This window comes from Paramisgurnus dabryanus, chromosome 16 (assembly GCF_030506205.2).
Source record: "Paramisgurnus dabryanus chromosome 16, PD_genome_1.1, whole genome shotgun sequence".
Lineage (NCBI taxonomy): Eukaryota > Metazoa > Chordata > Actinopteri > Cypriniformes > Cobitidae > Paramisgurnus > Paramisgurnus dabryanus.
The window spans coordinates 8,931,333-8,946,176 of NC_133352.1; the positions used below are offsets into that span (position 1 = coordinate 8,931,333).

Below are 14,844 nucleotides of genomic sequence, written 5' to 3' on the forward strand. Positions count from 1 at the left end.
TATATACGCACCTGGCGGGGCGGCGCCGGCATTATGCAAATACCTGCATGCCAAGTTCATTGGCGTTTCTTATAGTTCTCGAAGTAGATAGGTCACCCGCGGAGCGGTTCCCAATTCGTCGGTCACGACGTGACGTCTCTGTTCCCTTCCTTCAGGGAACGAGGGTTACATACGTAACCGAGACGTTTTCTAGGATATCACAACATTATGCAACCCTGCAGAGATTTATATTTCTGAAAAAAATGGCTAAGCTTTCACAGGTTAACTTAGAGGTTCTGTTTTCCTGTGTTTTTGAAGCTTTGATTGTGTTTACAATATAACGTGTTCATGTTTCACGTGTAAAAAAATCACACAATTTACTTGTGTATACCACTGTTTTCCCTTTCCTCAAAACGTGCTGATATCTTCCTTGTTCTGTGAAGTCCCTCCTTCAGAAATACATAATGAGTTTTGATTGTGTAGTTTGTTTAGTGTGTTGTGATTCGATAGCAGCTTAGCTTAGCAGAGCCGTTAGCTTAGCTGGCGACTGACGTATTCCTATGGGCGGAGTTTTTAGTCAAAAACTGTTTTATTGACATCATTAAAGCAGGAAGTAGAAGACTGTAGTCCAAACCGGCCGTTCGCTGTAGGCGTTGAAAGGGGAATTCTGTTAAAGAAAATATATCGCCTGACAGTGACCTTTGATCTAACATGGGTATAACAACAGTTGCAAACACACAGTCTGCTTGCTCTCGAGTGTTTATGGACCGTCATGCAGGGATGCCAGATTTGCAAAACAAAATCAACCTAATGGCCAATTAAATCTAGACCAATGACCATAACTCAAATACCAACACTTTATTTTCATAAATACAAAAATCTAACCTTAATATTGACAGCCGATCAACAAAACCCTGGCTTTAACATTTAATCCACAGGACAAACAATCCCCGTCACCAGATTTAAAGTTATCACCACAGACTTGGCAACACTGGTTAACCTACCACCTCAGATCATTCAGAACACCTAAGCAACCACACACATTATTGTATTCGCAATGTGTCAGTGAGTTTGTACACACAAAGTCTAGCTGCTACTAATGATCTAATCATAGATAGCAATACCATAATCATCTTCTCACATCACTTGTTGACTGAAACTTTTCTGACAGTTACAACGGCTTTGTCTAAAGATTGACAGAAATTGACTCTACACTATTAAACCAAATTAAATCCTCTCTTCACTTACACAGATTGGTTTCTGTTACATGCCACCAGTAGATAAAATCCAAAGTGATTTAAACTCCTCTGGGACTTTTTTTAAATGACATGCAAGCGTATGAATAGATCTGTATTTCATTTCAGTTTTTCATTGGCATTATTATATCAACAAGTCCGCCTGTCGTGTCAATGGGTTTTTTACCTGTGCATATCTGCGCAATAAATAATTTCACCCTAGAATTATAAAGGGGATCACATGACATTATTTATCTAGCGTTCAGTGGTGGAAGTTCAGCGGCATATTTCTGCCTCGCCGATAAATCACGTCTGCTCGGCTCTTAATTAGCTATTTATATGCAAATGATTATATGATTTATTGAGACAGTACACCGGAGTTTCGTTCACTACGACCACAAGATAAAAGGATATTAATATTTGTAGAGGCTTTTATAACCAACGAAGACCTGCAGAGTTTCCTTGACCTTAAACTACCTGATGGCATAGCTAATGTCATCCTTGCTGAGGACACACGCGAGATCTTTAGCTTTCCGTTTTGTCATGTGCTCATGCTAGAGTGCCTCTGAGGATTATGGGAAACGGTCGCTCATCGTATCTCCCCCAGCAACGCATGGAAAAGTGAAGCGTTCGAAAAAAGATTTTCCAGTGAAATCTCCGCTTGTTGCGATTACTCTCACCTGATACATCATCTGATTCATCTATCCAGTCAAGTGAACCCTCAGCTGTCTGCGCTGTACTGCGCAGTGGAAAACATTTCTGTTTTGCCTCTATGAATGAGCAAAACTCTCTCTGTGAATCTCCTCATCCTGTAATACACCAAACTATAGATCTACAGCAGTATACTGTGACAAACTTATACAAGCATCTACAGCATCTGTGAAATGCTGGTGTGTTTATAAATATAAACAAATACTGTGCTTACGATTAATGTCTATGAGGCGAAACATTGGTGCACTGAAAAAAATGTACAAATAGAGATCATATATTGACTCGTCATGACCACATGACCATCCAAATGATTTATGGCTCAAATTTACAACACAATAACATCAAAATATATTTTTATTAATTATTATTAATAGCTGCACTTTAATTTCTCTAGAAAGTCTTGCATTGTAAGCCCCAAAACGCAGTTTTTTCTTGCACTAACACGTTTCATTCATGTCCCTGGTTCCAGAGAGCCGATATAGCTGTCGCACCATTGACCATCACACTCGTGCGAGAGGAGGTCATTGACTTTTCCAAGCCCTTCATGAGTCTGGGCATCTCCATTATGATCAAGAAGCCTCAGAAATCGAAGCCTGGCGTCTTCTCCTTCCTGGATCCTCTAGCTTATGAGATCTGGATGTGTATCGTGTTCGCCTACATCGGCGTCAGCGTGGTCCTCTTCCTCGTGAGCCGCTTTAGCCCCTATGAATGGCATTTGGATGAGAGTGATGAAGCCAAAGACCCCCAGACTCCTCCGGACCCGCCTAATGACTTTGGGATTTTTAACAGCCTGTGGTTCTCACTGGGGGCCTTCATGCAGCAGGGCTGTGATATCTCACCAAGGTTAGTGGACTTTCAGTTTTTTGTGTGCTTTAGATAATTTCTTTATTTTAAGGCTTTATTACACCATTCATTCAATTCATTTGAAATCTTTGACATTAAGGGTCATATTTGAACAATCTAAATGCATGGTCAGAAGCGCAGGTGCACTTTAGGCAGGGGTGGGGTACCCTGGGTCCTGGAGGGCCACTGTCCGGCAGAGTTTTGTTCCAACCCTAATTAAACACACCTGAAAAATCTAATTAAAGTCTTCAGGATTACTTGGAAATTAAATTCAGGTGTGTTTGATTAGGGTTGGAATGAAACTTGGCAGGACAGTGGCCCTCCAGGACCCAGGGTTCCCCACTCCTGACTTAGGGTGTGTCCGAATCAACTTTTGCTATTTTAATGATTCTCTTAATGAGTAATGGGTGTGTTTTGGGCGTAATGTGCAATAAACCAAACAGAGTCTCATATCCCATTTCCTTTAAAAGACAGTTGTGCTTGCACCTAGGCAGATTCGCTATTTACATGGTGGAATTTGCAACATGGGCAAACAGATTGGTGCAAGTGCATTTGCTCTTTAAAGAGCTCCAATTACATTGCTAAAAACAACATTATTTTGTGTATTTGGTGTAATACAATGTGTTCACATGGTTTATGGTTTAAAAAAAAACATTATTTTCCACATACTGTACATTATTGTTGCTTCTCTGTGCCCTGCTTCCCTGAAATGTGTTAAGCACATTGATCTGAAAAGCTCTGTGTCCCTGATTGGCCAGTTAATCTGTACGTTGTGATTGGCCTGATTGGCTCTGATGTCAGATGGAAATGTGGCGCTCCTTACCGTGTTTGGAAGATTAGCTCTCAATGCAATACTGAAAGGAGTTAACCCTCAAACGGCCCTTGGGGTCTATATGACCCCAAACGACATTTCATTGGTTAATAAAAAAGGTTCCCTTCATCTCAGAGATATAAAACTTTGTGACTTTTCCTAAATAATTTATCTTTACATACACACAAAAAACTGGGCTTGATTCGGTTGTTATAAAGGTATGTAAAAAAAATTGTATTAATCTGTCCCTTAGGGTCAATATGACCCCAATTGAAAGTGAATATGAAATGCAAAAAAAAAAAAATTCCATTTGTCAAAAAATAAATAACAATAAATCCAGCATAAATCTGAACATTTTGACACAGAAATGAAGGCCTGGTACTTGTGCACAAATGCAATGCAAAAAACACATGCTCACACAAACACATACAAACACACACACACACACACACCCACATCACTAAAGTAATGATTTGAGCAGTTTTCCATATCCAGTAAAATGAATGGGTCTCTACTGTATGGGCATCTGCTGGTCGAAATGATTTAATTCCTAAACCGTAATTATTTTATGTTTTTTTTTTTCTACAAATTGATGGCTGAATTCAACACCTCACATCTATATCAATATTTAAAAACAATTCAAATCAAATTTAGATCATAATTTATGTGAATTTTCTTAAAATTTGATCTTTTTCAGGCAAACCAATGGTGTAGGTGAGGAATTTAGTGGTAAACAAGTACAAAAGTACTTCAGATCTCTCAAAAAACAGCTTTATTGTATAGATGAGAAGTAAACAAAAAAAATTATATATTATTTGTATTATTCAAAATTTATATTTTTCTTACAATTATGCTTTCAATTTTGGGAGTCATATAGACCCCAAGGGCTAGAAGTGTAAACAGAAAACGAGAAGCGTTTGAGGGTTAAAGGCGCTCTAAGCGAATAATGTGCGACGTCACTTCCTGTTGATGTTTGAACTGTTTTCAAACAGACAGAGCGTAGCTAACTCCTCCCCTCTCCCTCCCTTCCGTGCTTTCATGAACGCGCCCAACCCCCACCCCCAAATCCTTCTTGTCGTTTATTGGCTGGAATACTTTGTTTGGTTTTGTGCTGCTAGGTTTGGCCATTTGTTGATATTGCCGTTTGTGAAGCCTGGGCTGTCTACAGAGATCGCGTTTTTTTACAGTTTGATCAGCGGACAGGCAGCAAGCAGATAGTGAGGAGATGTTTCCGGTATGTAACAAAAAATGTTTTATGGTCTAAAACGCTTCAATTCGCTTAGAGCACCTTTAATATTGGCTTTACCACCTGATCAATACAAGTCGACTTGTATTGTAAACTGTACGGTGTGTTTGTTGTAGTCCAAGAAAAGAGATTTAAGTTGGAGACGATAACTTGTGCCATCATTCAATTTAGGGTTTAAACCTTTTACATATCGTTAACATGAACTAATACACACTTACACAACAAAGGAAATGTAAAATTGTGAATCAGACAATACGTCCTCTTTAAACAACATGATGCTGGACATAAAATGATAACTGCATCAGGCTGAAACCAGCAAAAAAGCATCAAATTGCAGATGATGTATAATAGAAAATCCAGTTAATTCAGCTTAACGCATTACCATATAGACCACTGACATAAGCACAGATTTTTATGCTGATTATTTAAGCCTTAAGTTAATTTTTTTAAAGTTTAAGATAAACTTTTGAAAAATAGATAAAGGACATATTTGAAATATCTCTTTCTACCACCCCATCAGATATAAAGTGTTTTAATAAACAGTTATAGAGCACAGTACCGTGGTATTTGCTGAAATATTTTGGACTACTAAAGTGGGTCTCAATGTTTATGGTAAACCTATGAAACATGCAGTATCAGGGATTATACATGAAACACTTCCTGCTACACAAGTCATAAAAATGAATAAGATTGGCGAAGAGGTGTCTGCACACGACACCATCATTACTTTACCATTGGGGATGTGGTTGTTATTTAGTGTAAAGGACATCACTGACAACCCATGAAATATATAACAGACCTTATTTCAGTATTTCACATCTGAGAGACGTGTCGACGCAGCAATAGTTTTAATTTGCTCTTTTGTAAAGGATTAGCTGAGCAACATCTTCTCTTTTGTCTCCGTTATGAATTTCTCATTTACCTGATTCATTTATTGTTTGAGAAGTCCTACTGCAGCATCTGTGAGAGATGGATGATTATTCCCATTCTTCCTTCATTTAACAGCGGGAAGTTGATTAATAATGACTCCATTGTGTCGTAGATCAGCCGAGTCGCTTAGATTCCTCACTGCTGGCTGTCAATTGTGAAATCTATTAAAAAAACTCTGCACATTAACGCATCAATTTATCATATCTGAATAAATAACAAAGATATGACTTCACAAATGACTTCTGCAACATTAAAGCCATATCTGTCTGTCTGTCTCTCAGTGGATCAATCGATCTGTACTAGGATTTCTGTTTTCACGGTGTAGTAAAGTGAAGCACTTTTGTTTATAGTACAGCATTGATTGGTTTCTACATCTCACATAATTGTATTGCTGCAGGCCAGTTTTTCAAACAGCCCTTGTGTTGTTAAAAAGCATGTTAGCGTTTTAATCGAAAATTCAATAATTATATTACATAAGTCCATGAGAGTTTCTGCTCGCTGTATGAATATTTCATAAGCCCACACAGTTGACAGTGAACACGTTCACGCGGGAGCCGATTCTCCTACGTTTTAGCCAGCGGCGAGAACCCTTTAGGGAAAAAAACACCATCACTGACTCAATATGTTATTTGATTATTATGCTAATATTTACTGCCTCGGCAACAAGCAATACATACGGTACATAAGTTGATGTGAGCTTTTAATCAATAGGTGCTACTGCATTTAATATGAGCCATCAAACCTTCACAAGACCAGAATTGAGATACTTCACAAAGCAATAAAAAGTGATTCTCCAGGCAGCTATAATACAAAGCAAGTCCAGAATTACAATGTAATGCCAATAAGAATACAGAGCAGATAATAACTGCCGTGCTGGATGTTAAATTAAACTAAAATAATTTTATACATGATGGAGTAATATGAATCAGGATCGGGAATACTTTGTACTTTACAACAGATTTACTTCTTAGTTGCTTCATCTATGCCAATCTGTACCAAACAGGTCAGTTGTTTACATAATCTATTATCATTTCAATGTTAACCGGAATAAAATGTGCAAATTTGTTTGCATTTAGGCTGGATTTATCACATTTTTACCATCTTTTAACTCATTTTCTGCCAGCCTTTTTTTTAAGTTGCCCGCCAGCATTTTTTGTGATTTTCACAAAAGTTTCACAAAATGCCTTTCAGGAAGTTATCTTTTAAAAATATATAAACATACAAATATATCAAATGAAAGAACAGACCCTCTACTTTCAAACAAACAATAAACAAACAAACAAACAAAACAGCAAAAAAAAAAACTTATCTATATCTTTTCTCTTAAATAATGGTATTTTTCGTTAACAATACATTTTTTTTAGCAAAAAGCTGAAATAATTGCATTTTTTAGAAGGAATTTTGTTAGAGATCAAATTCAGAACGACTATCAAAACATACAAATGTAAAATTAATAAATAATTTTTTGGTTCCGTTTTTTATAAATTGGGTACGTTTTGTAACGTTACAGTCTTGTGGATAATAGCGGTATCATAGAGAACCATAAAAACTCATCAGGAACATGTTTTTTTTATGAAAATGTTTTCTTTCAATTGACAAGATAATGCCGGGGCGGGCCGATATTTCCCGCCACCGTCCTTGGGCCAGGTCGGGCCCTTGATAAAGCATGTCACATGTTATGCATGCTGTACTATTAGCTTAACTGCAACATGGAGCTTAAAGAAAAAATGAAACAGGAGAATTAACTTTGAGCAAGTTTGGAGGAAAATCATAGGTATGGAAACATTACGTTTCTTCATTCCGTTTACATGCTTCTTTCCTGTCGTATTAATTAATAATTAATAAATGCACACACAATTATGAACTTGATAAATGTTACAGATATGTTTTACTATGCACAAACAAATGCCTTTCAACTTACATGTGCAAATTAAAAAATTAAATGAATGTGCTACAATTTGTACAAAAAAAGAGAAAAGACAGTCTGTAGTAGCATATGTGTTTTAGCCATTAAATAAGCACATTTAATTTCATGTTTGTTAAGTTGTTAAAGAAAGATTTTCTTTAAAGTGAATTTCATTTAGTATAAATTGTATCTTAATTTTAATACATTTTTCAATAACCAATTGCCTGGGTTTAATACATAAAAAGCAATATACCAGAAAAAATTATTATGACATGAGGCGCCGGCACGCCGTGGTCACACACAATTTGAATCTCATAACACACGCTCTCACTGAATTTACAAATGCACATCTTGCTTGCTCACACACATTATGTTGAAATAACAATATGTTAAAGTAACATTATTAATAATTAATCTTGACGAATACATGATTGAATGCTGAATGTTGTGCCTATTCAATTTAATAAATTAAAACTTAAATAATCGAATATTAAATATTGAGTGACAAATTTTTGCTCATTTATTAATAGTATTTGTATTATATATATATATATATATATATATATATATATATATATATATATATATATATATATATATATATATATATATATATATATATATATATACAAACCTAACACCTAACACTTAGCAAAACAATTGAAGGAAGACATAATGACCCAAAGCAGCTTAAATCACAGAGGAAGTAAAACGTCGTGATATGTAATGGACACAGACAAATTGATTACACAAGATTATAGAGGTTTATTTCATTAATAAGACATAAAACCTCAACATTACTACACTTAAGTGAAGCCTTCGTCCTCCATTGTGCTGCTAAGAAGAGTCATGTGATCGCAGGTGGTGTCCACCTAAGTTGACGTCATTTGCCAGCGACGCATCATCAATGAGGCATGACACGTGGGAATATCCGATCTGTCTGCTTATATTGTGAACGTGAATGTATCCGATTCATTTCCACATATGAATGAGGCCTGAAACCAACTGAGAATATGAATTATAGATATAAACCATATAGAAATACTTAATTGAGAGCAATTATATATTGGTGATAAGCATTTAAAGAGCAACTATCGTCCAATTTATGATTTTACATTTCCTCTGGTGTGTAAGTGTGTATTAGTTCATGTTAACGATATGCAAAAGGTCCAAACCCAAGGTAAACGATGACGCGAGTTATGGTCTCCAACATATATCTCTTTTCTTGGACTACAACAAACACACAGATTATCATAATTCCTCTCGCTTTGACTCAAAGCCTGTAAGTTAACTCCTGTTAGCATTGCATTGTAAGCGAATCTTTCAAACATGGTAAGGAGCGTCACATTTCCGGTTTACGTCAGAGGTATTCAGGCCAGTCACAACGTACAGATTAGCTGGCCAATCAGGGACACCGAGCTTTTTAGATCAATGAGTTTTGTACAAAATCAATGCGTTTGAGGAAGGCAGCGATATCTGGAGCTACAAAAATGTACAGTAAGTGAATGTGGATTTTTTAACCATAAACCATGCGAACACATTGGGCCCTATTTTAACGATCTGAAACGCAAGTGCGAAGCGTAACGCGCAAGTGAGTTTGTGGGCGGATCTTGGGCGCTGTTGCTATTTTCCCGGTGTGAGAAATAACTCTTGCGCCGGGCGCAAATCAATAAGGGGTTGGTCTGAAGTAGGTTCATTATTCATAGGTGTGGTTTGGGCGTAACGTCAAATAAACCAATCAGAACGCTATCCAACATTCCCTTTAAACGCAAGGGCGCAAGTTCCATGGCGGGTTGCTATTATTATGACGGATTTACTAGGCGCACGCCAGGAGCGGTTCACAGCCGAGGAGACCGACGTCCTGGTACGGGGGAATCCCACGCTTGCCAGCATAAATCGGGCACGCCGTGTAACGGGAGGTGGATCTGCCTCAGGACTTGACGCCAGCAGAGGACATTGCTGCGTCCACCCTCACCGCTGAAAGGGTTTGGGGGCTTTGAAATCGGAGCCAAGAAACGCAAGCAAGGTCCAACCCCAAAGTACTCTTACAAATCAAGTTCATATACATTAAGGTTTCTTATGAAAACATTTTAATTATTATTTACATAAAATAAACGTAATACAGCCACACAACAAAGTTATGAAAATATTTTAATCGTTATTTGCATGAGAATAAATAAAAACTATCACCACAATGCTCACCACTATGATTCCCCTTATCTCGTGTATTAATATTTTTAAGTGTAACAATTTATGATTTGCAAAAATAACTGTTGCATCTGTGTAGATTAGATAAGCAAAGTGTATGCGCGTTGTGCACCCTATACATTATGGTCAAGCATGCGCCCTTAAAATAGCATAATGAACAACGCGCAACGCGCCACTGACTTTAAACTTTTTTTTTCTGGTCAGTGGCGCAATTGTTTTTTGAAACTGCAAAATAGCATCAGGGATGGTTTGCGCCGGAACACGCCTCTTTTTTTGCACTGAACCACCCAGGGAGCGCAAGTTCATTCCCTAGTTTGCCGACGTGCTTCTGTGACGGGAAAAACCCGCTGTGCGCCGGGGCAAAATACGAATGATACATGCGTCACGGACAAAGTCAATTGCGCTGGGTGCAAGATAGAGCCCAAAATATTATACCAAATACACAAAATAACGCTGTTTTAGCAATGAAATAGGTGCAAATTAATGCATTATCAAATGTATGCTTGTAAAGTATTTGAATGTTACATTATGCACGTATGCCATCATTATATACCGTTTAACAGGTAACTGTAGTCCATCTCATAGTTTTTTTTTTTCTCAGCATTAACGCTTAACTTGCATTATTAATACAATACTTCATATGCGCCTGTTTAAAGCATTTGAACGTGTGTCCGTCAGGTCCTTATCGGGCAGAATAGTAGGAGGCGTCTGGTGGTTCTTCACCCTCATCATAATCTCGTCCTACACGGCTAACCTGGCTGCTTTCCTGACAGTAGAGAGGATGGTTTCTCCCATAGAGAGCGCTGAAGATCTCGCCAAACAAACAGAGATCGCATATGGCACCCTGGACTCAGGATCAACCAAAGAGTTCTTCAGGGTGAGACAATTTCCTCATGTCTTTACCTGCATGCAGTGATAAAGGTTTGGATAGATCATCCAGTGAATAACAATACAGATGCCACACAGTATTTACAGTACATGCAGTCATTCATAAATTCATATTTGTGATTTTGGAGCAACTGTATTAAATGCTTATTTACTTCAAGCCATTTCAAAAGCTCATCCTGATGACCAACATATAAAAAACCTCTGTGTGTTTTGAAGGGAAGTGTTGCTGATCTGAGTCTAGTCTGGTTAGTTGAGTGTAATTCAGCTCTTTTTGATGAAGCAGTCATTAAAGCGATGCAGACGATGGCTGTAGGCGCTCTTGTATAACCTTGAGTTAGTTTGAGCTGTCAGTGTGAAGAAGGTAATGGTGAGCGGGCGTCTCTCAAGCCTAATCAAATCCCACGTATCGCCCAAAGAGGTCAGCACACAAAATATAATTAGTCGCTTTACCTGGGCCTGCAATTTGTGCCTAATGAAAATAGGCCCAGAGGGTCAAATAGTGCGCTTCAAAAACACCCAGAATAAAGTCAGAAATACATCCACGGGCACATTAAGACTGACTTTGTGATTGCGAATGGAAAACGAACGAGATTTTATTTATAAAGCGCTCGCTTTACACCAGCATCCATTATGAAGCGTGTTTACTTGCGGATTTGCATGTCAGCTGTTTGATGTCATTAAAGGTTTGCATGTCAACATCTGAGGGCTTTGGGGATCTCTCTGATGATATTTTATATAATGAGTGTCCTAGTTACACAGTGCATCTTCAGATATGAAATGACATGTGTGATGTGGTTTTTCGGGGGACTTTTAATTAAAACCACAGAGGCTTGACAAGGAAAACAGTCTGATTAATGGAGGTTCAAGCGCGATTTTAGATCTGTTTTCAGGTTTAATTAAAGCCATATGGCCAAAAACAGCTGGATGGTTCAGATCAACCACAACATTTGGAGCAAGACATATGTCATCATCTTTGACACAAGCCCAAAGTTTATTTAGTTGCATGTATTCATTTAATTGGTTTGGTTCTTTACTCAGTATTTCCAATCGTGTATTACAAAGTTGTTCGGCTAGAATGACATTTTTATGGATAACTCCATCAGTATATTGCAGACGTACAATTAATGTCCCGTCTCATCACTTACCTCAGCATTCAGCACCTTGACAAATAATACTCTCTCTGCTTCTGAAACCGTAAACTGCGACAGTACATACTAAATTGGATGAAGGCTACTTTGAATTGAGTCAAATTTTCACTTAAAGGATAATTCTGGTATTTAACACTTTGAGTCTCAATGCTGGTTTGTTTTGGATGAACTACAGTGATGGACACTGAAATTTTGACAATGGGTCGTGTCTTGACTTTTTGACTCGTCTTGACTGCTTCAGAATGGAAGTCAATGACCATGCACAAACATGTCATTAAAACAACACTTAACGTTCATTTTCAAAACTGTACTACTCACCGAGTGGTTCGTGGTGTTCGTTGATGATTAAAAACGAATATATTGGCGCAATGTATGATTTCAATCCGTGTTATTTGCTATAGTGGAACTATTTTTTCAGATACCTCACAACCGCATATATACTTCCGCTCTATATTTGAGTCTGAAGCGTTAGCACACTCCCGACCACTTGATGGCGACAACCACTTTGCCATACAAGTACGCTCAGTGTCTCAACTTAAAACCTAAAGCTGATCACTGAGCCATCAAATATGGGAAAAATGTATTTAAACCGAGCGAAAAAACTACAACCACATGTAAACAGACACCTTTTCCGTTTCCGGCGGCGGAGTGATATATCAGCGAGCAATGAGTCTTCCAAGAGAAGTCAATGGAATTTTACAAAATGCCAAATAAAACACGACAGAAACTGTATTACGCTACACAACTTGTTATTAATCATCAACGAACACCACAAACCACTCGGTGAGTAGCACAGTTTTGAAAATGAACGTTAAGTGTTGTTTTAATGACATGTTTGTGCATGGCCATTGACTTCCATTCTGAAGCAGTCAAGAGACGCTTCTAAACGAGTCAAAAACTCAAGACACGACCCATTGTCAAAATTTTAGTGTCCATCACTGTAGTTCATCCAAAACAAACCAGAAATGAGACTCAAAGTGTTAAATGCCGGAATTATCCTTTAAAGGTCCCATATTTCAAAGTTTTTTAAGGTTTTATGTTAGGTAATGATGTCCTTAATAATATATATTTGCTGTTTTCAGGAGCTCTTGTCATATTCATGAACCTCTTGTCTGATAGGGCTGTTGCTTTATGAGTAAAATACACAGTTGAAATAACGTTACAATGGAAGTACACTAAATTTTGGTTTAGTTGGTCACCCATAGTTGGTAAAATTTTGGTCACCCATAGGTTTCTGAAGATCGTTTTTGAAGCCTTTTTCGCCTTTTTGGCCGCCCGTCACTGCAAATTACACACGGATCATATAGCTGAGGTGTCTGGTTGCTGAAACCACGCCTCTAGTGACAGCAGTGGCTGTTCACCCGTCACTCAAGTGGCCACGCCTTTAATGATGCAGAACTTTAAGGCTTAATATAATTTAAACGGATGAGTTACAAAAAAATTCACCCCCCTCAGAGTCTTCATGAAGGGCAAAATTAGCTAAACAGACCAAAAACATTTTTTGTACCAGGCTGTAAACATATTATTTTCTACTGTAAAGTTAAGCATTTTAACATGGAGGTCTATGGGAATTGACTTCCTTTTGGAGCCTCTAGTGGCCAGTCGATGAATTGCAGTTTAAATCACTTCCGAATAGCTTCATCAGAGACAACAACATGTAAGAATCCAGTTAGCAACACATTAGCATAACATAACCATTTACAATATATGATTTCAGTTTTCTTTGGCTCCATAATGTTACTTAAATTGTGTGAAAAGTTTACATAGTGGTTGTACGTAGAGACTGCAACATCCTTGAAGAGTAGATTCTTGGAGAAACCGGCATTAAACTGTGCCAAATTGATGAAGCAGTCACTTGTGAAATGTTTAGAACAGACGGCTAAGGTCGAACTAATTGTTGTGCAATTTCCGAATAAATGAACATTAACCATTGGCCTTGTATATATTAATGTTTTTCAGAACCAACGATTTTATTTTTCTGACAGCCATCGATTGAACAATGTTTTCTCAATATGGTGCGATTTTTTGGGGGGGGTTTATTTGGTAAAAAGGGTTGAAACCACTGATCTATATAAATGCCTGGATTGTGCATGACGTCACGATTGTGAAGCCACCGTGCCGCCATACTGTTATTCATAAACTTCTATTAAATTAATAGGATGTTATCAGATTTGAATGATTAAACACTACCATTCTTTGTTTTTATCTGAAGTCTCCCTGTACATTATTACAACATAAACGTCATAAGCATGTACATTGTTATTTATTGAAAGTGTATTTATTTAACTTTTTAAACAGTAATTACATACATTACATACAGTAATACAATTACATACATATACAGTAATAAAATACATTCATCTTCATTACAGTATCAGATCAGGGGACAGAACGCAGAATATTTATTATTAATGACATTCTGAAATCTAAATAAATAATCATGCTACTGTATGCGCATGCAACAATTTGCTGGTTTTGTGCATGCAATTATTATGCGCATGTAATAATTTGCTGGTTAAACAGCATTGTTTTTGTTTGTACAGTACAAATGCGTTTATGATGTATTTTGAAACAGTTGTTAAACTAACATTTGATTCAGCAATACAGGAAAAGAACAACACCCATGCTTATAAAATACTTATAAAAAGCCATAAATTATAGGTCTTCTTTACTTTACAACGTATTCAAAGAAATAACACTGACCATGTAGCTCTTAATGTCATAAAACTTTTTGTCATTACAACAGAATGCAGCAGACACACTCACCTAAACGTTTCTATGAATCCTGCCCGATTAAAACATAAACATTGCAAATATCATCAGTAGAAACAATTAATTTACGCACACACATCCTAAAAATCAATCTTGTGTGACTGACACGCTGTTATCCAGGTGAATTTATTTAAGGTCCTGTCCCAAATGGCGCACTTCATGTGGAC

General features: G+C 37.4%; 1 protein-coding gene across 6 annotated transcripts in view; it reads left to right on the forward strand.

Annotated features, from left to right (window-relative positions):
• gria3b (glutamate receptor, ionotropic, AMPA 3b) overlaps window positions 1-14,844 on the forward strand; it is a 176,893-nt gene that overhangs the window by 130,514 nt on the left and 31,535 nt on the right. For all 6 annotated transcript variants that reach the window (XR_010532422.2, XM_065268127.2, XM_065268125.2 and 3 more), the window contains exons 11-12: window positions 2,395-2,768; window positions 10,548-10,746. Coding sequence is in view for 5 of the 6 variants with exons in the window: in XM_065268127.2 (XP_065124199.1) it covers window positions 2,395-2,768; window positions 10,548-10,746 (573 nt within the window). In the remaining variant the exon portion in view is untranslated. The remainder of the gene's footprint in view (window positions 1-2,394; window positions 2,769-10,547; window positions 10,747-14,844) is intronic.